This window comes from Ursus americanus, chromosome 11, assembly GCF_024610735.1.
Source record: "Ursus americanus isolate L20-20 chromosome 11, mUrsAme1.1.p, whole genome shotgun sequence".
NCBI lineage: Eukaryota > Metazoa > Chordata > Mammalia > Carnivora > Ursidae > Ursus > Ursus americanus.
Window position 1 is genome coordinate 57,543,306 of NC_142137.1, and position 24,424 is coordinate 57,567,729.

General features: G+C 41.8%; 1 protein-coding gene across 1 annotated transcript; it reads left to right on the forward strand.

Annotated features, from left to right (window-relative positions):
• The first annotated feature begins 1,508 nt into the window (after positions 1–1,508).
• Positions 1,509–22,883, forward strand: RAB32 (RAB32, member RAS oncogene family). Its single transcript, XM_045805293.2, has 3 exons — positions 1,509–1,776; positions 17,947–18,224; positions 21,756–22,883. The coding sequence occupies exons 1-3, from the start codon at positions 1,527–1,529 to the stop codon at positions 21,903–21,905; spliced, it is 678 nt and encodes a 225-aa protein (XP_045661249.1). The 5' UTR covers positions 1,509–1,526; the 3' UTR covers positions 21,906–22,883.
• Positions 22,884–24,424: the final 1,541 nt, after the last annotated feature.

Sequence of the window (24,424 nt, forward strand, 5' to 3'; positions counted from 1 at the left end):
CCTGATCTAAATTATGGTGTTCCTGGACCAGAGGCGTCAGCATCACCCGAGGAACTTGTCCCTTATGCAAATTATCTGGCTCTATTCCTCCCCCACCCCCCCAGTTCTGGGGGATCAGAACCCCTCTGGGGGTAGGTCTAGTCATGTTTTAACAAACTCTTAACATTCAAGCTTGAGAACCACTGGATTCAAGCCATTATCCTGCTTTTAGCTGTGACCATTTTTAACTTTTAAATCATTTGCCGCCTATGATTTTTAGCACCACGATTCTATTTCTAATGTCAGTGGAAACCTAGGAGAGTCAGAGAAGAAGGAACCTGGAAAAATCCATGGTAATATGTATGTATGGAACAATATGCTGCACTTATGGCAATAAATAGAGGATTTCCTCTTTCCCCAAGCTGGAGACGTATTGAAAGGACTCTCTAGATGGGTGAACATAAAAGCCATATGCTGGTAGGCCATAAAACTTGTTTAAAGACATATCCATGCTTTTTCAATAGCTATTTTAGAAAACGTTTTACTCCCACCTTGACGTCTAAATTTTAAAACGCCTCCACCTCTGAAAAACATTTTTCAAAGATTGTCAGATTATAGCGGAGTGAACAACCTCAGTTTATTTAAGGACGCTCAGGGCATATCAGCTCCAGGTGTTTCTAATTATGGGGGAGGGTAACCCTCGATTTTAAAAACACAGCAAGCCAAGTCAAGGTTTCCTATCTTTGTTCTTTACAATAAAACCCATCAAAACTACCTCTTACTTTTCAATCAATTCCTAGGACTTATCCCAGAGCCTCTACTAGCTGAAGGCTTCAATAAGATTGTTTAAGAGACCCCACGTCTTTTTCCTCAGACCCCGTGCTCCACTTAAATACTAAAGCGTTATCAGTTCTTTGTCAAGTTCAGAGTCAATCTGCCATTGCTTTTCTCTTAGAAGTGGGCCGCTAGAAAGCAGAGGCAGGAATCTCCAGGTGTTAAAGCCCCTCCGGGCAGAGGCAGGAGGCAGGTTTAACCCCCGGCCAGCGCCGAGCCCCTGGACCACCAACCCCTCCCTTCCGCGCTCGGGCCGGCGTTCCTGAGCCGGCTCCCGGGCCTCGCGCTTTTTCAGGCCCACCCTGCGCGGCCGGGGTCCCCGCGGCTCGGGGTCGGCTCCCCGGGGCCAGCAGGGGGCGGCCGGGCTCCGCACACCCCGGCGGGGAGGGGACGCCCGGCGGAGGAAGTGCGGCACTCCGGCCGGCCCTCCCGGAGCGCAGGCGGCGGCGGGAAGCGGCCTGTCGTCGGGTCCTCCCCCGCAGGCCAGCCCCCGGCCCTCTCCCCGCCCCGCGCGGCGGCCGCGGCGGCCGGTTCCGGGTCCTGTGACCCGTCAGGCGGTGGCGCGGGCGCAGGGCGGCCGGCCTCGGGGACGTTGCGACGGCCGGCGGGGGTTCGGCGGGCGCGCGAGGACCGCGCGACAGGGCGGGGGTCCCGGCGCGGAGCCCGAGCTCGCGGGGGGCGGCCGGCCGGCTCGAGCGGGGCCGGGGGCGCTCATGGCGGGCGGGGGATCCGGGGACCCGGGCCAGGGGGCGGCGGGGGCCGCGGCTCCCGAGACCCGCGAGCACCTCTTCAAGGTGCTGGTCATCGGTGAGCTCGGCGTGGGCAAGACCAGCATCATCAAGCGCTACGTCCACCAGCTCTTCTCCCAGCACTACAGGGCCACCATCGGGGTGGACTTCGCCCTCAAGGTCCTCAACTGGGACAACCGGACGCTGGTGCGCCTGCAGCTCTGGGACATAGCGGGTAAGCGGCGGGCAGTGGCCTCCGTCGGGAGTCGGCGGCCACTGGGCTCCCCTCAGTGTCCTGTCCTGTTTCTCTGTCCTCAGCCTACACTCGCCCGCCGCCAGGGACGAGGAAAGGGGCTGGGTGGACTCCAGTGGGATCGGGACAATGCAACGGGCAGTAGTAGTAGTTGAAGGATTTAAAAGCTGGACAAGATAGGTAAATGCGTACCTAAATAACCCTGGTTAGATGCCTCTACGAAGTCTGGGGAAAGCATCTCATTCTTAAGAGGTGGAGAGGAGGCCTCCACTCCAGTTCTCTCTCACCTGACCAGAGGTGAAACAGCCATGGGGGCTTTTCCAGAAGTTGAACTCTGAACGTTGGCAAGCTTGTAGTACATCAGGAAGAGTTAGGGGGAGGCCCTGGCCCCTCTCAACCAGCTTTAACTTTTCACAGATGAGCGCTGAAGTTGAATGATTTACCCAAAGTGAGTCTCCTAGTTAGTGATACCACCAACACTAGCAACCAGGTTCCTTTTCAGAATGTTTTTCATCAGGTGCCTTGGATCTGAGACCCTTCTTTGTGAGTAAAACTCCATTCTTAAGATAGGGTGCTCTTCTCCTAGGTCAAGCCCCCCCCCCTCCCATGCCCGTCCTCTACTGGAGAAAACTGGGGAAGGTTGCTCTTGAATCCTTCCTCCCTCCCTAAACCATTCCTGGCCCCTCCCCACCCTACACCCCAATATACTGTTTCCCTGGCATTTGGTTTCATTTGCCATTTGGGAGCCTAATACCCCTCTTTTAGAGGGTACCTGTTCTCCTTGCGTTATGAAAACTTGAGCTCTGTCTGGTGGGGTGGGTGGGGGCTGGGCATTTAAAAAGATGTTAACTTTGGAAAGCTTAAATATGGAAGTGATACCAAAAGTTACCCTGTTCAGTCATTGTTGGCAAGACGCTCAGTCTGCAATAGAGGATTTTTATGGGAGAATGTTCAGAGCTGGAGAGACCATCCTTCATCCTCCAGATGCATCGACCGTAGAAGGTGCAGTTCCCTAGCTGGTGGGGGGGGGCACAGGTCTGTCTGCTAGGTAGTGCTCTTTTCATCAACAGCTTTTTCCATATGAGAAAGCATTGAAGTATTATAGTCTATATGCGCAGTTATTTAAGAACAGACTTCTCTGCCTCAGATATGAGAATAAATTGATGCACGTCAGTTCCTCAGAGAAAGGGGGATGATCAGCCCTGGGCTCAGCTTTTTTTTTTTTTTTTTCCTTTTGGTTACAGAAAACCAAAAGTTCGTTTGAAAAGTCATCTTTTGAAGCCAGAGGCCTCTTTCAAAATACTTCCTGTTGTTTCACAGAACACTTATGAATACTAGTATTGCTTCTTGACAAGGTCGTTAATTCTAAAGGTTGCCTTACCATGTGATAGGCATTCTCCAGGAATCTTCAGTGTAGCTGGAGATTTCCATGAAGATGATTTTAAACTCCCACCCAGGAGGGTTGTTGACTTTGCCTTATTTTTCTTGTAAAATATTATCAGATTTAGCTATTAAATTATCATTGGGCCTCACTGCAGGTAAGTAAAAGATTTTATTGGCACCTTTGTGTTTTTAAGCTTCACATAAAAATGTTTATATTTGGAGACTTGGGAAAGCAAAATCATGAGTAATTTTCTCCCTGGGTATCACCTCTTCCCTTTTTTTGTCCACCTTGCACAGACCTATGCAGCCAGGAAGGGGACATAGTCTTTTCAGACTCTGGTACCTATTGGCCTAGATGGAATGTACTTGCACTTTTGCCTAAATCCAAAGGTTGAGCTTTGCCAGGAAGGAAAGCAGGATTTTAAGATCTCCAAAAGGGATTCCTGGATGTTAGACACCATTCAGCAAGTACACACCAGATGTTAATAAGATTTGAGGTAAACTAATGAGGTAATTAGAATTTACTAGGCTCACTTTATAAATAAGATTTTCAGAGATGGGCTCTTAATATATAAGGAAGCGGCCACAAAAATACTTTGGCTTTCACTTGAGGTTTAGGGAGCTACATCATTAAGTATGTTTGCTTTGGATATTTGACCCGTTAGTGAATCCTAGCTCATACCATTTGAATTAAGTCGTAATGATGTAATGAAGGCAAATTGGAGGCCACTCCAGAAAATTCCCCAGGGCTAAACATATTTGCCTTCTGTAGTAACAACATTGAATCATATTGAATTCTCGAAGGATAGAAATATTCCTTGATTGCAAAACAGTAGGTAGAGTTGGCCAGTTCATATGACTAACTTAAGGTGTGGGGCTATTACTAGTTTTTTGTCGTGGCTTTAGAGATGAAGAAGTTGGTAAAGGAATTACATTGAGTCTCTATTCTTGGAAACTTCGGCAAGTATAACAGGTGGGAGTTGTCCAGAGATTTCCCATAAATGTGGCCAGGCAGTTTCAGCTAAACTCTTCAAATCAGGAACCATAGTGACTCTCGGGTACAGGCCGTCGAAATGCTTTCTTTCTTTTTTTTTTTTAAAGATTTTATTTATTTATTCGACAGACATAGAGACAGCCAGCGAGAGAGGGAACACAAGCAGGGGGAGTGGGAGAGGAAGAAGCAGGCTCATAGCGGAGGAGCCTGTGTGGGGCTCGATCCCATAACGCCGGGATCACGCCCTGAGCCGAAGGCAGACGCTTAACCGCTGTGCCACCCAGGTGCCCCCGAAATGCTTTCTTATTGCGTGAAATGAAAGTAGCTTTAAGACCCAGATGCAGTTCAATACAATTTTTGTGTTAGGCAACTGTCTCTTATTTCACACCTGTTTTGAGATTGCTCTTAACACACTATCCTAAGTTATTGAAGTCAATAAAATTTTAAGAAGTTTAATAAATACTACTAAATTAAGACATAGCAAGAGATGTGTCTGAGCTTCCTTTTGTTGTTGTTACATAAATTAACCCACTTATTATAGGCCGGTAATGTTTTAAATAGTGGAGCTTCTACTGGTCTCCCAATTCCTGCCATCGTCTGGTGGCCGACTTTACGGGGTCAGAGGTCGAGGCGCCACTCGCTACTGTTTTCATGCAGGAACCCCAGTGCCAGATGCTGCAGCTCATCTTCTCATCCTGATTTTGCCACAGAAGGAGCAAGTGTACTTGGCATCCTGGCTTATTTCAATTTTCTTCACCATGTTCCTGATGGGCCCCGTAATTTACTGGTGATTTCAACCTTTTTGGTGCATTTTGCCATATCACTGCAAACTAGGATAATCCCAGAGCGGAATCTGATCCACTCTTTCGTATGTATTATAGATGAAGTAGTATTTGGCTTACTACTTATAGAATATATATATTCTATATGTATAGAATTTTCTAGGTAGGTTGAATGGCTGGTCTAGACTAAATCTTTAAGAGAAAGACACTGGTTTGTCCATTTAGATCTAATACAATGTAGTCTTCCTGTATTTGCTAAAGTGATTTGCTTTTGTCGGGGAGGAAAATTTTCTCCCTCCCTTTTTAGAGATTTCAGCAAGGCCTGAAATTTAAATCGATGCCAGACAGATGAACAGCAGAAATTTATTTCACATAAGTTTTACCTGACACGGGAGCCCTCATAAGAAAATGAACACCCAAAGAAGTGGCAAGACCTAAGTGTTCTATACCAGGTTGAACAAAGAGTGGGAATTGTAGAAAAATAACTAATATGGGGAGGCTAAAGGAAAATAAGAGTTATTTTATAAGGTCTGTTTGTAGAGACTTCTCTCTCCACTTTGACTCCCATCCCTGGTGATAAGAATGTTTCTTTCCTCCTAGAAAAGAGAGGACATCTCTCACATGGGGTATTCTCATCTGCTTTCAGGGAGAAAAAGGGGAGATAAGAGTACCCTTCTCGCACCTGCTCTTTTTCAAGTGCCTTTAGTTCAAAATAATCTTTATGCCAAAGTGACATTTTCTGAGGGGCTGGTCTCTTCTGCCACCTTTCACTTTTTAGAATCACTATTTCTTTTCTTTTTCTTTCTTTTTTTTAAGATTTTATTTATTTATTTGACAGAGAGAGAGAGAGACAGCCAGTGAGAGAGGGAACACAAGCAGGGGGAGTGGGAGAGGAAGAAGCAGGCTCCCAGTGGAGTGGGGAGCCTGATGCGGGGCTCGATCCCAGGACCCTGGGATTATGCCCTGAGCCAAAGGCAGACGCTTAATGACTGAGCCACCCAGGCACCCCTAGAATCACTATTTCTGTATAAAAATCTGAATGGATAACACTCCTTTGGGCCTAAGAACAAATCAGGAACATTCTAGTCAGAAGTTCCTGTAAATATTATTTACCTAGAGCATAAAATGCATGGTTGGAAGACGTTATAAATTATACAAACCATACTTAGATTCACTTTTTATTTTTTTTTGATTCCCATCCTAAATTAGAACATGGATCCTACTTCCCTTGATCCATCTTCCACATTGACAGTCGCTACACCTTGTGGCCTCTTCTTGCCTGCTTTCATAACTCTCCTATAACCCCCATGAACAAGACTCTGGAATATTATCTCGGGTGCTTTCTTGACCTTCAAAGTATCTTATTGGTCAAAAATTATTAATATTCAGGTTTCTTCTAAATAGGAAGAAGCAGCTCTGAGGAGTTAATCTGTGGTTGTTTGTAGTCTCTGTCTTAAACATCGACTATTACGATGACTTTCCAATTAATAACTCATTTAAAGGGATTTTTAAAATCTTCATTACATCTGACTTTTGTACAATCTTGCCGTCCCCAGCCTTATACAGACTCAGCTGCTGTGCTGAATTACAAGTGAAGTCTACCGTCCCATTTTACATCTTTAAATCTTCCTTAGTTTGTGAGTCGGGACACATCTCTGGGTGCCTCAGGCTGGACTTTGCACCCACAGTTGCCCAGGCAAGATGGGCAGCGTAACAGCATATTTCTGTTAGTGCATGTGGAAATTCTCCTGACAATGATGTGCTTGTTGCCTTTCCTTTCCTTTTTTTTTTTTAAATTAATGTTACCACTGTCAGTTGCCTCAGTTTCCCCATATAGGCTGAAAGGTTAGCAGTAGAGAGAGGGGGACGTTGATAAAAACCACTAAAACTTGACCTCTTTCCCCAGATGTTTTCCTAATCATTCTATTGTTTGAATTGAAGTGTAGGCTTTTAGAGATCTCATAGTCTAAATACAGAGAAGTGTAGTAACTTGACCAAGAAAACATAATCAATGGTACTGTACAGAGACACGTCTCATGACTCTGAAATATGAAAACAAGCTTTTAATAGTGGAGCGGATTTTTGGATCACTCATGTCAAAACAATTTAAAGATTGTTGTCAAACAGTCTAACAGACTCTTGTCTAAATTTGCAAATGTTCTGGTCATCCTTAGAGTAGCTCACATGACTCCTATTTTTTACCCATTGTAATAATTGCCATCTGTTTATTTTATCAATCCAGAATTTCCAGTTACACTCTTCTTAATTAACACAGAACTTCCAATGTAGATACTTTTTGATCAGCTCCATCATTTTGGGGGGGCATTTTGAAGGACTGTTTCCACACTGTGGACTTCGTGAAGATATCAAAGCCATTTCATTGATATATACTTGTAGAGCGCAGTCTGGAAAAGCACGGTAATAATTGTAGATGTTTGCATGGTCTACTCTATGATCTCACTGATTAAACCTGGAAGCCATGCATTATTCTAGAGAGGCAGTGTTACTTTCAAATATATTTTAGGAGACATTTTATCCATTATGTGTATGTTTTCTTGACCTTCTGATTTTCTTAAGCTTCTGATACGGAAATTTCAGTGGTTCTTATTCTATTTTAAAAAACATACCCAGGATTTTGTTTTTATCGGGTGTGGTGGGACCAACACTCCAGAAGATTGTCGCCATTGAAAAGATGGTTTGCTATTCATAGTTCCCAAAAGAAGGGACCATGCTGCTCTATGCAGGACCACATGGGGAAGCACCAGGGCTGGTCAAGAGGCGGGAAGAGCATAGGCTAGAGACTTTATTGTAGTTTTGCAGGAAGGAATGGACAAGGCAGCATAGGCAAGCTGAGCAAGTTTAGGATTGGTTAGTTTGTAATATTTGAGTGGGCGTTGGGCTATAGCAGCGGTCTCTGGTTGTTTAGTACCTGGCCATGGGCGATTTAGGGCAGGAGGATAGTGTCCTAGACTGCAGGAGCCTGAAAAGGGAGGCAGATGGGTGATGAAGACCCTGGATTGGTTGGTTTGCATATGAAAGATGTGCTTTCAGCAAGTTGTTTGCAGTCTCTTAAGAACTAGGTAGCCCTGGACGAAGGGGCAGTCCCTCTACTGGTCCACAAGGCGCCAAGATGTCAAAGTATTATAAAATATAGAAAATAAAAAACATGATTGATACATATTTCTAGACATTTGTTAGAAAAGATTGAGAGATGAAGGAAAGTGCTCTTCCAAAGAAGAAAACTTTGAAGGCCTTAGATTTGTAGCCCGAGGATAGCATTCTTAAACGAGTGATGATTTCACACTTAATCACACTTTAGTAGTAGAGAGTGGGCTAAGTCGACATGTTTAGGTTGTGTTGTGGTTGCAGAGATCTCCTGGAGGGGAAGAACAGTGCAGACATGTAAATGGACAGGAGTGGTGGAATTCTGCAGGGTGAGGTAAAAGATGAAGATAAAAGTGCTCTAGAATTCTACTCAATTATATTTTCAAAAGTGCTTTTTGCAACCAAGGAGGCTAGACACATGTAATTTCTTCACTCTCCTTTTGAGAAAGAGTAGCCACATAAAAATAAATGGACAGCAGGGGCCTAGTTTAAGGATGTTGAACTGACAGATGGCCTTACACTCTCTTCTTCCCCATACTTTCCACTCACTTCTGTCCAGATATCCTCCTTAAGCATCTTTTGTAGTGATTTCTGATTACTTCTTGAAATTAAGCTAAATATATTGGGTTTTAGTGTGATTATATGGAGATTCCTCCATCAGACTCACCTGAGATGCTTAAAATGCAGATTCTTCTTCTTCTTCTTCTTCTTCTTCTTCTTCTTCTTCTTCTTCTTCTTCTTCTTCTTCTTCTTTTTTAATAAAGAGTAACCAGGGAAGGCTACTTTATTTTTTTAAAATTTATTTTAATTTTTTAAAAGATTTTATTTATTTATTTGACAGAGAGTGAGAGAGAGCACAAGCAGGGGGAGCAGCGGAGGGAGAGGGAGAAGCAGGCTCTCTGCCAAGCAGGGAGCCCCACGTGGCGCTCGATCCCAGAGCCCTGGGGTCATGACCTGAGCCGAAGGCAGACGCTTAACCGACTGAGCCACTCAATTGCCCCATAAATGCAGATTCTTTAGCATCAACTGTGTCAAGCGATTTGGCTCCCTCGGACAAACATCCCTATGCGTTGTGACTTTAACAAAGAGGTTAGTTCTGTCACCTGGTAGGCCTGTGGTTGGGCAGTCCACAGCTGCTGAGCAGAACCCTATAGTCTTCATGGACCGAAGTGGACATGGCACCGCCCAGCTATGCCTTGGTCATAGCCTTCGTCTTTGTGGTCCAAGCAGATGTGCATGCCTTGCTGCGAGGGGCCGCTAGGAAATCTAGGGCCTTTTTTTTTTTTTTTTAATTGGACGCATTGCTTTCCCAAATAAAATTCTGTGAAGGCGTAATGTAATAGGCAACTAGAAATCCTCCATACTTACCAAATTAGAATTCCTAGAGGTAGGGCCTGGAAATTTGCAACGTACCAAGCACCACACGCAATCTGATTTCTAGTAAAGTCTAGGAGAAGTTGTTCTTCATTAGCTTTGCTGCTCCCTGGGGATGGATTGATCCTCTCACCGCTCTCGAGGAGTTCTCCACTTAACCGGGAAAACCTGCCTGCTCCCCGCGCTCCCTTACGCTCACCTTCCATGACCCCGGAGTTCCCGATTTCACATCACCTCCTTCTTGTCCCTGTTCCTCTCTCAAGAGCCTCCCTCTGAGGGTACTGTATGGACACTAGAGCATTTACAGGACAGAGATGGCACATTTCTTGCTCTTGTTGAATATCTAGGTAAGAAAGGAAAAAGCTATTACCTTAACTTTTAAAACTACTATAACTTTGAACACAAATCAAAAAGATATTTTGATTTTATTCCTTGTTTCAGATTGATTAAAGTCAGCCATTCTTTTTATAGTCCCACAGAATAAGACCTTACCAGTGACTGACTACCACAAAAGCACAGTCATCTTAAGGTAGCAAAAAGAGAAATCCGGAGTCTGAGTTGATCAGGGAAGGTCTGCTCAGTGTTACCACCGCTGCCATCTTGAAAGCAGTTTATTTTCCTTTTAATTTAGGTGTTTTCCTATTTTGTTTCTGTATTCAGTTTGTTACTCTTTTGTTTGATAAACCCAAGACCCATTATGACATCACATTGTTGCCTATATCATGGTATAAAAAATTTTAATGGATAATTATCCTTTTAGAACTGATGACTGGATTTATTTTTACTTATTTTTAAAGGTTTTATTTATTTCAGAGAGAGAGGGCACAGAGGGAGAAGGAGAAGAGACTCCCCACTGAGCAGGGAGCTGATGTGGGGCTCAAACCCAAGACCCTGGGATCATGACCTGAGCCAAAGGCAGATGCTTAACCGACTGAGCCACCCAGGCGCCCCTGATGACTGGATTTAAATGAAATTTGACTGGATCTTGATCCGTTCACCTTCTAACACAAGTTTGTTAGAAGTGCTTCATCTCTAAAATGCACAATGAGATTTAAGAATTTTTTTAAAGGAGTTTACAAGCACTGGATCGCCTTGAGTAAGAAGATATAGCTCAGTGATCTCAGTGGGTGGGAGAGGGGTAAACATTCTACTTGGAATACTAAACACCAGTTGTCTCATTACTTTGATTTGTGTTTCATGGTGAAATTTATATATTGAGTTTCAAATAATGCAAGGAAATATTTAGGTTATTTATCAAATGAGGTCATGAACATAAAATATTGAGATGAACATTAAAAAACTAAACAAAGGGAGTGATTAATATCACAAAAGAAAGCATCTCTGGCCTGTTTCCGATAACCATTCAGAATGTAGTCCTATCCTTTTCAAACACTGAGAGGAAATACTTTCCTTTTGAAAATTTACACATAAAGAAAGAAAGCAAATTATTTTGTGGTTTTCTTTTCCTTAATTCAATTATGTATTTTTGGAAATATGTCACCTCAGCTCCTTTTCAAGTCATTAGTGTTGGATACTCCCAAATATTACATAAGCATTTTAATTTTTTAAAATCTTTTTTTTACGTACCTTAAGCTTCATCCACTTGGGTATATAAGTTATGCATCTTTAAATATCTTTGAGCCTAGAGAACAAGCACTGTGCTTTTTCATCATTCTCATATTCATGGTGTCTAGTTATAATCAGGGTTCCCTCTTCTAGAAAAGGAAATAACAGACCTTTTTAAAAGATGAAACATTTTAAAGTCATTTGGAATATTTTGGCAGTCGGCCCACAGCAGTATGGATAAAAAAGGCTGCCCCTAGTACTGGGGTAACTAAAGCACTCAGCACTGGGGCATTTCCCATAGCTGCTATGGTAAAGCCCTAGGAGACTGAGAGAAAGGGTTTACCTTGTGCAATAGGGCTGTGCTCTCCTTGAGGAGAGTCGTCTTAGGCCCATGGCACTGCCTTGGGTCTCTTTGGAACCATGGGACATATGGAGCAACATGTACTCCTGAAAGTCTTTGGCTAACAGATTGGACAGCATATTAGATAACAAATAACTTGGGAATTGGAGTAATTTGCTCTCCCTGGGATTTTATTTTCTCATCTATGAAATAAGAGAGGTTGGACTAGATGATACGGGTGTCATCTTCCAGTTGCGTGTTGTCCATCTAAGGTTGGTCAGGAAGGCATGAAAGTGGTCCCTCCTCCTCCAGTAAGAAATGGCTACAGCACTGGTTAAAGAAGGTGATGTTGCTTAGAATCTCCCCACCCTGTTTGAGCTACTTTCTACTTAGAGGAAAATCTCCCAGGTCCTGCTGAATTTTTATACTGCCATAAGCTTTAACTCTGCACACACATACACGCATACACTCCGTGGAACAAAACTCATGCATCTGTCTTTGTATTTCATACCTGCGGAGTTCTCTACCCTGTCCTCTCCTGTCCTGGGACACAACCCAGGAGCATTCAGCATGGCAGGAATTCCCTGCATTTTATTTACGTATCTGTGTAAAGTAGACTCCAAGAATAATAAAGTTTTCTTGGACTGAACTTAGAATGGTTGATTGGCTACTTCCAGAGAGTATTCTTTATATTTTTTGTCTAAAATTAAGAAAAAAAAAATTCTAGGATTCTACAGAATTCCTGTGCAATTCTAATGTAAATGTGAAAGTCATTTCCATTAGTTTGGTCCTTAGCCCTTTTTTAAACTTAGGGCTAACTACCAAAGCCTTGCGAAAGGGAAGTAGTAGAATGCATCATTCTCTCTCTCGCTCTCTCTTTTTTAAAGATTTTTCATTTATTTTAGAGAGAAATAGAGAACATGCATGTGCATGAGCATGGGAGAGGAGCAGAGGGAGAGGGAGAAGCAGACTCCCCACTCAGTGGGGAGCCTGATGTGGGTCTCTATCCCAGGACCCTGAAATCATGACCTGAGCCAAAGGCAGGTGCTTAACCGACTGAGCCACCCAGGTGCCCCAGAATGCATCATTCTCATGGGGAAGACTCAGCACTGTTGGAAGTTGTATCTAGAAGTTAAATATGTGATGCTGTTGAGTCCAAGTAAGCATCTGAATGGCATTTCTTGATAAGAAACAACTAATAAGATTAGCTTACATACTTCAATGAATAACATCCCTTTGTATGCTACCATAATATACTCTTCATATCTCTGATTACACCTACCACACCGTGTTATCAGTGTGTCTGTTTCCTCAAATAGACTGTGAGCTCCTTAGGAGAGGAAATCATATTCATTGCTCCTTGGTGATCACCAGTGTCCAGCATAGTACCAGGTACATGGAAGGAACCTCATGTTTTTTTGTGGAGATCAAATCTAAATACAAGGTAAACAAGATATTTGGGTGTTGCATCAGTCAGGGTACAGTAGGTTCTGTTGGGGTTCCAACAACATTAGTATGTCAGTGGTTTAAAATAATTGTTCCTCACTCTTTCTACATGTCCATAGTGAGGACAGAGGTTGGGGTGGAGGGAGGGATGTGAGGGCAGTTTTGCATTGGAGCTACCAGAAGACTCGGGCTAACAGAGGCTCTACCATCTCTTGATACTGTCATCTCAAAATTAGGGTTCAAGCCTGCTGCAGGAGGACAAGGACACTGTCACCCGAGTGATTCTGCTTAGAAGTGACACTTCTGTTTACATTTCGTGGGCCAAGACTAGTTCGTAGACACTCCTAATTTAGTGGGGGCAGAAGAATGTGATCCTTCATCCATCTAGAAGTAGAGGAAAATGGAATATTCGTGAACAGTAGTTTTGTTTTCCACTGTAGTTCTTTCTTTTGGGCAATAAATAAGGGAATAGATAAAATTACCCAGAGAGAAATAATAACAGAGTTATGGGATGCAGCTCTTACTCTAGTAGTCTAGTAGTACTCTTTATTTTCCAGTTTAACAACGGGAAGAGCTTAGCATCTCAACCTTTGAAACCACCATAGTTAAATCTAGGTTTTACCTTGTTAGGTTTTTTTGGAGAAGAGCTCTTAATTTTATGTTAAGATTATTATTTTAAATGAATTCATTGTATCTTTATTCTGTAGTTAAACTTAATGTATTTTAGAAATGTGTGTTTTTTACTTGTTTTGGCCAGTTCAAGAATATCTCTGAAGTGGTAATGGATTACTTCAGAATTTTTTTAAAAAGGAGATGATGAACTCAGTAAAATAGGAAGTATACTTTACTATTCTTTTGGAAAGTAAGCTATTTTCCTAAATGCATGGCTTGGTCTTTTGATGCTGGATTATTTACATTTGATCCCCATTGCTGTCTGGATTCAGTGATTGCAGAATCTTTAGAAAATCATTCTAACGTGAAGGTTATCACAAAGAAACCTAGAACATCAGAAGGGAGAGCTGGGAGGGCTTAGAAGATCCCTAAAGATCTCTAAAGACACTTCACTTCCTTAGGCAGAGAAAGCTGCTTGCCTGGGGTGGCTTGACCTTTAGTGCTCAGTATTTTGGTTCTCTAGTATTTGTACTTTCCTCGAGTTCATTTTCCTCTGCAAACTGTTTTCACCACGACAGTTTACAGCGTATAACTAGTTTAAGGCTTTGCCGTGTTTAATTGCACCATTTTAAAGAGGATGCTCTGGCTTTCATCATGTAATTCATTTATTGAGCACTTAATAATAATACTAGCTAACATTTGCACAGTGCTTACTATGGGCCTGACATTTTACTTTTTGAACTTAAAGTATAATTTACATGCACAGACCTTCAGTACACGCCTTCATGAATTTTTATATGGCACTTCCAGTTCAAGGTATAGACCATCCCTCACCCCCTAGAACAGAAGTAGCAAATACTTTAGGTTTGGGGGGCCATTCACTCCTTGTTGCAACTACTCAACTCTACCATGGTAGAATGAAAACATGTAGAAACCCATAAACAGATGAAGGGGACAGGATTCCGATAAAACTCTAGCCGAATTTGACCAGGAATTACAGTTTGTCATACTCTCCCCTAAAAGACTCTCAGGCAGGCATTTTACATTAAACCTTCCCAGTGAGCCTCCGAGGGGGGCATTATTTTTTATCGCTTTATTGTTATATAATTGACATACAACAAACTGTGCGTTTTGTTGTTTTGCCATATGTGTACACTAGTGGAACATCAGTACAATCAAGATTGCAATGATTTCCATCACTCCAAAAGTACTTCCTCTTACCCCTTTGTAACTCCTCTCTCTGCCTTGCCAAGACAGTCCTTGCTTCCTCTTACTAAGGCACTATGGTTTATATTTTTAAGGATCTGATATAAATGTATTCATAGACTATTACCTGTCCTTTCTGGTCTGGCTTCTTTTACTCATCATCATTATTTTGAGGTTCATCCTTTCGTTAGTTGTATCTATAGTTTGTTTCTTTCCTTTCTATTGTTATATTCCATTGTATGGATATACCACACTTTATTCATTACTATCTTGGCTATAAAAATAAAACGTCTATAAGCATTCACGAACTTGATTTTGTGTAGACATGTGCTTTCATTTTGTTCGGGCAGATACCCAGGAGTAGAATGTGTTGGTTGTACGGTAGATATATGTTTAAATTTTTAAGAAACTATCAAGTTGTTTACCAAAGTGGATGTGCTATTTTAAATTCTTATTCTTACCGGCAGCGTATGAGAGCTGATTGATCCACATCTTCACAAGTACTGGGTATAATCAGACTAATTTTATTTTGTTTTATTTTATTTTATTTTATTTTATTATTTTTTAAAAGATTTTATTTATTTATTTACTTATTTATAAAGGTTTTATTTATTTATTTGACAGAGAGAGAGAGAGAGACAGCCAGTGAGAGAGGGAACACAAGCAGGGGGAGTGGGAGAGGAAGAAGCAGGCTCCCAGCAGAGCAGGGAGCCCAATATGGGGCTCGATCCCAGGACCCTGGGATCATGCCCTGAGCCAAAGACAGACGCTTAATGACTGAGCCATCCAGGCACCCCTAAAGATTTTATTTATTTATTTGACAGAGGAGACACACAGCGAGAGAGGCAACACAAGCAGGGAGAGTGGGAGAGGGAGAAGCAGGCTTCCTGCTGAGCATGGAGCCCGACACAGGGCTCAATCCCAGGACCCTGGAATCATGCCCCGAGCCGAAGGCAGACACTTAACTGACTGAGCCACCCAAGTGCCTCCAGACTTTTTATTTTAGCCATTCTCGCGGGCATGAAGGGGCAGCTCGTTGTGATGTAAATTTGCATTTCTGCAATAATTAATGATGTTGGGCATCTTTTGCTCTGCTTATTTGTCACATATACATTCTTTGACAAAGTGTCTGTTCCAGTCTTTTACTTACTTTATTAATGAGATTTTTTATCTTCTTACTGTGGAGTTTTGAGAGTTCTTTATATGTTCTGGGTATAAGTCCTTTACTGGATAAAGGATTTGCATCTTTTTTCTCCTGGGCTGTACCTTTCCTTTTTATTTGCTTATCAGTGTAATTGACACTAGTTTGAGTTGCATATGGTGTGGTTGTTAGAAAGCACACTCAGAGATTATCAGAGAGTTTTGAATCCTAACCTCGGAACCTAGGGAAAATAACTTGAGGTTTCTAAGCCACAGAGTCCACCTCAAAAATTCCTTGTCATACATGTTTCTGATTTTCTTTTGTTTTGCCAGGAGGTTTATGGGAGGACAAATTTGAATATGATTTAGTATAATTGGTTGAAAGAAGTATTTTTAGGGATTTATAGATGATTCAGTAAACAAACAACAGTCACTAATGCTTAATTGTTCTTCAGAACTTCTGGATTTCTATACTTTTACTAGTTTGGCACCCTACCCTCTTCTCTAAATTGAAGGGAGAGTCCAAAAGAGTACTTTCTTATAACTATGAAATAATCTTATAATCTGGACTTTCTTAATGTGGCTAATTTCCCTTGTTGACATAGTCATTTTATATTTAATAATTAAAATTTATAAAAATATAAGTCAGTAGTAAGTGCTCTCTGTTAAAATTGAAGTCAGGACCACTTTAATGCAATTGACGTAGTCTTTTTGCAGAATAGTGATATTGACTTTGACTAGTTGGTATATCCTCTGAATTTGCTGTGTGTGATTATTAAATGTATGTTTATGGAAAATGGTACAACGTTAACTTCTTATAAATGTCAGCATTGTGATCAAATAAGCTATATAATTGGCTGGTCAAATTTACATTGCCAATAAAATATGAACATGATAGTGGGGTTTCTTTCATATGTGACCGTTTGTTACAATAAAGTTCAGACATCTGGACTATGATAGTACGGCTTCAGATAAGCCTGTGTGAGAAGTTGTCACAAACCAATCGAACTTTAGTGTATCCATTTAAGCTTGCCTATTGTGTTCTTCTCGCATTATTTCACTAAGCGATACCTAAAATTGTGTGATGCTGTAGTAGAATTTGGAGAAGAAGGAATATTTTTTGTGGGTAGCTTTGCATTTGTTACTATCAATAAAATGTAGATAAAATGTGTTTTTCATCATGTGTTTTAACGGGAGAGTGTCCTATCAGTTTTGTTTTTATCATTGGTCAGTTACCCATCTTAGATTTGCACTGATTGCCATTTTTCCTGAGCACTCTAGTTGGTAACTTGGCAGACTGAAGGTAACATCTTAGAAGTCAAGGCGACTGCAGGATAGTTCAGAATGGCCGGCATTGTATTCACATGGGCACGTGGGAGCCAGATGACCCGGGTTCTAGTCTGATCTTACATCATCAGTGCCGCTGACATCCTGGCCAAGCAGCTCTCAGCATGGTTTTTCATCTGGCAGCTGAAGATTAGCGTCCCTCCTATGTCAAAGAGTGATACCAGACAGAAAGGGGATGCTTTGCAAAGTCCCATGTAGTATGTGAAGCAGTAGAATTTTCCCAAAGTATTTAACATATTAAATTATTTTAAAAGTATGATATTTGGGGAACTCTACGGCTGATCCTTCTTTTAACCACACAGCCTCATGTGCCGCTTTTCGCTCGTGGGTTTGCATGTGTCTGCCTTCTTGAGGAGAGCAATCTTGCATGCCGAAGTAAAAGTGGGTGCACGCTAGAGATGGGGAGGAAAGATGAGCTCCTTTATCTCCTAGCCAGTCCTAGTCTTTTGGACTGCATTTTACCCACCGTACTTATCTTCTTCCTGCAAGCTTCGTTTCTTCTATTCTTGTCTCTTCTCCCCTCCACTACCAGCTTTCTGTTTTCCTTTAGTACCTCTTCTCTTAGACCAGAGGGAGTGGGGGGTGGGGGGAGCAATGGCTCTGTAGCTTTAAGCACTGGCATCTGGATGCTTAAGGAGCACATGTTGGACACGCGCAGAACATAGAACTAGTTAATTGTGTACTCAGACCCCATGACCAGCCACATGGTTCTGCCCATCCTTCATCCCACCAGTTTCTTTGCTATGGAATGTGAGACGTGTGTCTATAGCACTATTCCTAGGGTCAAAGGGGTTATAACTAAATATAGACTCTGTCTGAATTATGAGCTCTTGATCTCTTATTATATTGATTTTTAGGGCAGGAGCGGTTTGGCAACATGACCCGAGTATACTACAAAGAAGCCGTTGGTGCTTTTATAGTCTTCGATATATCGAGAGGTTCCACCTTTGAGGCCGTCCTAAAATGGAAAAGTGATCTGGATGGTAAAGTCCGTCTTGCAAATGGCAGCCCTATTCCTGCTGTCCTCTTAGCTAATAAATGTGACCAAAAAAAGGATGGTGGCCAGAATCCTCCCCAGATGGACCAATTCTGCAAAGAACATGGCTTCACTGGATGGTTTGAAACCTCTGCAAAGGTGAGGTCCGCTTCGTGTTTGTATCTGCTCTGCTCAGGACTCGTAAATCTGAGCTGTAGCTGTAAAGTATTTAGACGGGTTTATGTGAGTGGTTTTTGGGAGCCCAGAAAAAAGCAAAGTCAAAGTATGGCATGGATATGTTATAGCTTCTTTGGGCGGGCAGCAGGAATGCTTTCAAAATTGGCTAATATGGAGGTGACTAGAAGGACAGGTTTTCCATCAAAATAAAAATTAGCTATTATTTAGAACAAAGAACAATGACATTCTCTGAGTTTGAGCCTTTAAATGAAGCACTTCTACAATTGGAGTTTATGGGGGACACAGTGTCTTATGCAGCACAAGGAGTTTTGGGTTTTACTGAAGGCTTCACGAAATACAGGGACATAGATGACACTGGTGAACGTGCAGGTATGTGCAGCACTAACAAAAAGGACACTGAAAATGTCCGAGAGATGTATTGAGATTGATGTTTCAAGAGTTTCAGATTAACTGTGTATGAAAGAATTTGAGCAAGAGGCAAGTAGCAGCACTTGTGACGTGCTTCATGAATAGCGGAGTGAGAATTTTTTCTTTCATCTATTATGGGATACAGTGTTTTATGAAGAAAAACAAAAACACTCAAGTTGGTTGTTAAAAATCTTGCCAGCCGAGATATACAAGAAAGCAAAGGTGAAAATCACAAGCACAAAATATTGGTGGGGAGGCAGTTTGTTTATGTGTTTGGAAATTTCACATGAGAGGTCAAATAACAATTGGACTTAGGTCAGAATGATGAAATGTTGGAGAAATTCTATAATGACAAACAAAGTTGAAACCATAATTTTAGTCCAGGCTGAAAGTACTGCCCGAGTGTCACTAATGCCTATATTTCTGAGCCGGCCGGCAGCTGACTGTATAGCTGATTTCTGCTTGAATTCTAGTGATCTGAATTTTAACAGGAACACAGCCAAAGGACAGTTTTGAATTCATGAATTTCATCTTGTCACCTTTACGGCAAACAATGAATTTCCAATACGAAAATGTGTGACTAATTACAATATGGGAATTTCTGTTCCTAATCAATTGCTACTAAGTGTGGTTAGAGAGTATTATAATTCTTTGAGATAATGGGAATGGTGAGGGCTAAATGGCATTTGGACATTCAAAGATCAATACTTTAATTAAAGTTAATACTTATCTTGGGAGTGGAGGTAAAAAAAAAAAGATAAAAAAGCTTGATCCTGGAAAAGATACCTGAATGAATAGCCCAAGTCTTGCCGGTTTCTCACTGTCCGAGAAAGTGTAGCAGGTAAGGGAGACTGCTAGAATGAACCTCATGTTCTTAAATTGAAATTGGAGAGATCAATATAAACTTAATGTATATGTATGTAGAAATATGTATGTTTGTGTTTATATGTGTGTCTATATATACACATATGTATAAACAGATAAACGTAGAAATTGATATCTGTGTGCCTGGATGCACAGCTTTGTCTGCTCAGAGGGCTTAGGAGCAATGACACCACCGATCCAATGAGTTTCCTAGGCCCAGAATTTGTTTTTTATTTTTTATTATTTTTTAAAAGATTTTATTTATGTATTTTAGAGAGAGATAGTGGGAGCTGGGCAAGGAGCAGAGGGAGAGGGAGAGAATTTCAAGCAGACTCCCCACTGAGCATAGAGCCTGATGTGGGGCTCGATCTCACTACTCTGGGATCATGACCTTGAGTTGAAATCAAGAGTCAGATGCTTGGGGCGCCTGGGTGGCACAGTCGTTAAGCGTCTGCCTTTGTCTCAGGGCGTGATCCTCCTCTGCTGGGAGCCTGCTTCTTCCTCTCCCGCTCCCCTCGCCTGTGTTCCCTCTCTCGCTGGCTGTCTCTCTCTGGCAAATAAATAAATAAATAAATCTTAAAAAAAAAAAAAGAGTCAGATGCTTAACTGATTGAGCCTCCTAGGCGCCTCCAGAATTTGGTTTTTAAATACTGTTCTCCTATAAAAAGAACAAGGGTTTCGTGGAGAAATGATTGATTCATTCCAGGATTGGTGGGACAAGGAAAGTAAAGATGCAACAGAGATATTTTGTGGTGCCAGAAACCAAGGAAACACAAAATGATGGAAACCTGTCAAAAAGAAACAAGAACCTACTTATAGGAGCTCCAAATAACTAAGACAATTTGAGCAACAAAGTAAATAACTATTGCAATGGATCTAATCCATAGAATAAAATAATAATCCATGATATGAATAAACCAATGAACAAGTAGGGGAGATGAGAAAACTCTTCCTAACAGAAGTCCAAGTAATTAATGTGGAAGGAATGATGGAAATAGGCAGTCACCTTTAATCACCATGGTAATAACTGTTTTCGGGAAGAATTAATTGATGTTAAAGTTAATGGGGAAAACTATGATGAAAAATAGGATATTTCCATATTTGAGCTTACTAAGTGCAAAGGAGAAATAGTAACTATTCAGTGGACAAGCCTGGCAGACATGACTTTAAGCAAGTGTGTGTCTCAGACACTGAGAGGGACACATCACGTATTCCTGTCAAAAGTGCATCACTTGAGTTTAATGATATGCAAACGTGAAACAAGCCCAAACTGAGGGATATCCTCTGGCTAGTATGCTCCAAGAGTGTCAAGGTTATGAAAGGCAAGGTGACTGAAGAACTGTCCCAGGTTAAAGGAGACCAAGAAGACATGTGCACGAAATACAGCAGTCACCTAGGTCACAAAAGGATACTGAGACAATGGTGACATTTGAATAAGGTTCATAATTAATGCTGACACTATTATTGAATTTCCTGATTGTACCTGGAAATCTGGATATCCAAGATGTTAATATTTTAGGAATATGAGTGAAAGGTATGTAGGAATTTTTGCTATTTTTGCAATGTTTTTGTCAATCTGAAATTATTTAGAAATGAAAAGTTAAATATTTTTTACAAAGCCCAGATTTAGCTGTGTTACTCGTGTATTTAATGACAACTCATCAGTCACACAAATGTTGTGATAGCTAGTGATTCCTTAGGGTATTTTTAATGGCCATCACACTTACAACATTGTTTCAGGTGAATTTACACGTGACAACTACGAGTAATAATCTGTGCTCGGAGACGGGGAAACGACATGGTGCATTTATCGTATTTTAATGTGTGAGCCTCTTGATGTTCTTCTTCATAATGTATCCTGAATACTTGACTCAAATGTTCAAGGGCAGGAACTTTTTCATCTTAGTGCTTTCATTTATGTGAGTGGCAACCCAGCGTGGGATGACGATTCCTTTTCAGCCATTGAGATAGTTCATTGAACCTCAGGGGCAAAAAGTTTGAAACAGGAACATCAGGAAGGGGAATCCTTTGTGAAAAGAAGAGAGTTCTGTAGCCACATGACTCAATGGCATTGAATTCCAAGGGTGTATACCCTGTAGCGAGGGAGAAGATGGTAGACACCCCCTCTGACAAACTGTGCTCGGCCCATTAACACTCTTCGTGCTTTCTTCTAAGCATTAATCCTTGGGATTCATCCCGCTCATCATTTCTGCATTACAGGATAACATAAACATCGACGAAGCAGCCCGGTTCCTCGTGGAGAATATTCTTGCCAACCACCAAAGCTTTCCCAACGAAGAAAACGACGTGGACAAAATTAAACTGGATCAGGAGACCTTGACCGCAGAGAGCAAGTCCCCGTGTTGCTGACACGGCTTCTGTTTCTGTCCCGCGCGCAAGAACGCAGCCCGCCTGGGCTGGAGCGAGTCCTGAGAACGGATGAGGTGGCGGGTGTGCGGTTCTGCGAATCTTCCCGGGGCTGCACTTGAAATGAACGCTCTGGGTTTTCTTCAGGTGGGATGAATCTTTCTCCCCGTTCGGACGACAGTGATGGTACCCCTGGGAGCCTGCGCCGACTCGGGGCTTCTGTGGCGGTCGCCCTGAGTTCAGGGTAATGTTTACATCCCAAGTAACATCTTTTTAAATGACGCCCCTCCCCCCCCCCCAACTTCCAAGATGTGCCTTGTAGCCGCCACGCCGGGGCGGTGGGAAACCTGACCTGCGGTCTTGGAGCAATGCCGCGGTCCCCGTCCTGTGTCCACATTCCGTTCTCACGCTCCAGGGAGGCTGCAGACTCTGTTAGTCACAGAAGGCTTGCAGTTCCTGTTTTGCAGTTTTTCTTTCTTTTTCCTACTTCCAACTTTGCTACTTCATGTCCAGTTGTTATCCTTACGTATTATCACTTCACCAGCCCTCGCAGGGTGGCGTGTCCTTGCTAAGGACCAAGCACGCACACCGCGCTGGCGTTCTGGCTCTGGCTGCTGCCAGTTGGAAACAATCTAAACGAACATTCCTTCACTCTCTCCAGTTTTGTTTTTCCTCTTCCTCCTGGTTGTTCATTTTTGTACCTGAGAGCCTGGCTGGTATTCGTGTTGCGGTTCTCTCCAACTGGAGCTAGTCTTTTCAAATCTGTATTAGTAATGGTCGTGGAGAGAAGTCACTTCAAAGCACATACAATGAAAGTGGAGGCTCTGTATGATGAATTATGAAAGAAAGTAGGTCACGTGTGGTTTTACTGTAAAGTTTGGGACATTTAAAGTATAGCACAGGAGAAACTTAAGGCAACCTTATAATATTTGTATTACCATTTAACCCAGTTAAGGAAAAGAATAAATATTTTGACTGAAACCTTGTTTTTGTGAATTAATGTGGTTCTGGAAAGGTAAATGGGGTGTACTTTTCTGCCTTAGAAAACTTCGTGTCTGTTCACTTTTTTCCTTTTGTTTTTAAGGGACTTGCTATCATCTGAAAGGTCCAACCTATTTCTTTTTTCAAAGGAATTTTAAAAGTGTGACATAATCAAGAGTTAATGCAAAGGAGGCATTGATCAAATTGTTTTATACATTATCATGAACGTGGGTAGGAAAGATCCATGCATTTATTGAGAGCAGGGGGAAAAAAACTTAGTAGGAATTGCATTTGCTCTGACAGGCGTATTCTGGAAATAAATAGATATCATGGGCCATAAAAAGTAGCTTGCTCTTCTTGTTAAATCTAAGCTTTGCCTAGGAATCACAAATTTGTTTATATGTTCTGCATTTAAGTAAACAAGCTCTTTGATCTTTTGGGACATGTATTCTGTATAGAATCAGATTTTCTGAAGTTAAGGAATATAAAGAAGCCCCTTATTTAAACATCACCTACCATTTAGTTAGTATAGCCCCTCTTAATTTTTAAAAAATATTGCATTAAATCTTGCTTTCTAAGAAGCATATGTGTCATACTCTAAAATTTTTTCTGGTCTAGGTACAAAGTACAACCTCTTTTTTTTTTTTTAAGATTTTATTTATTTGAGAGAGAGAGACAGAGAGAGCAACAGAGATAGTGAGAGAAAGCACAAGGGAGGGGAGGGAGAAGCAGGCTGCCGCTAGGCAGGGAGCTCAATGTGGGGCTCAATCCCAGGACCCTGTGATCTTGACCTGAGCCAAAGGCAGATGCTTAACCGAACCGACGAGCCACCCAGGCACCCCAAAGTACAACTTCTTAGTCTATATTGATTCCGAAGTCCAATTGTGTAAGTAGCATGAGAAGCTGGTGCCAAAACCTAAATGTTAGAAACCTAAAGTTTATTCTGGGTGGTCACTGAAAGTGACAAGTCTTGGAATCTTCTTTTTTTACATATCGATGTTCATTTTTACAAGAAATTCATTGTGTTTAAATTGAGCAAAATCAGGAGTATTATGCTCTCTGTGCCCACCTTTACCACGTTCGTTACCTTCTCTGAGGATATTTTAAGGACTGAGAGTCCCTTAGATAACGGTTTCTCTATGAACATGGAGGGTTCTGTTTGTCAGTATGAGACGGTTTATTCTATTTATAATTTCTTACAATTTGGAAGTAAAACCGAGTATTTTGCTTTACTCCTAAATTCTCACCACAATTTGTTTTTGTAACTTGAACATAAAATTTGAACTTACATTACATAAATGGCTAAAGGAGAGAAGAGAATACTTTGACTTCCTTATTCACCTAATTGCTTAATGAAAATTCCCGAGCCTCACTTGAGACTTATTTAAATATTTTCTAGGGATGGGTCTCAGAAATCTGCTTAAAAAAAAAAAATCTGGTGAGGGACGCCTGAGTGGCTCAGTTGGTGAAGCGTCTGACTCTTGGTTTCGGCTCAGGTCATGATCTCAGGGTGGTGAGATCCAGGACCATGTTGGGCTTCC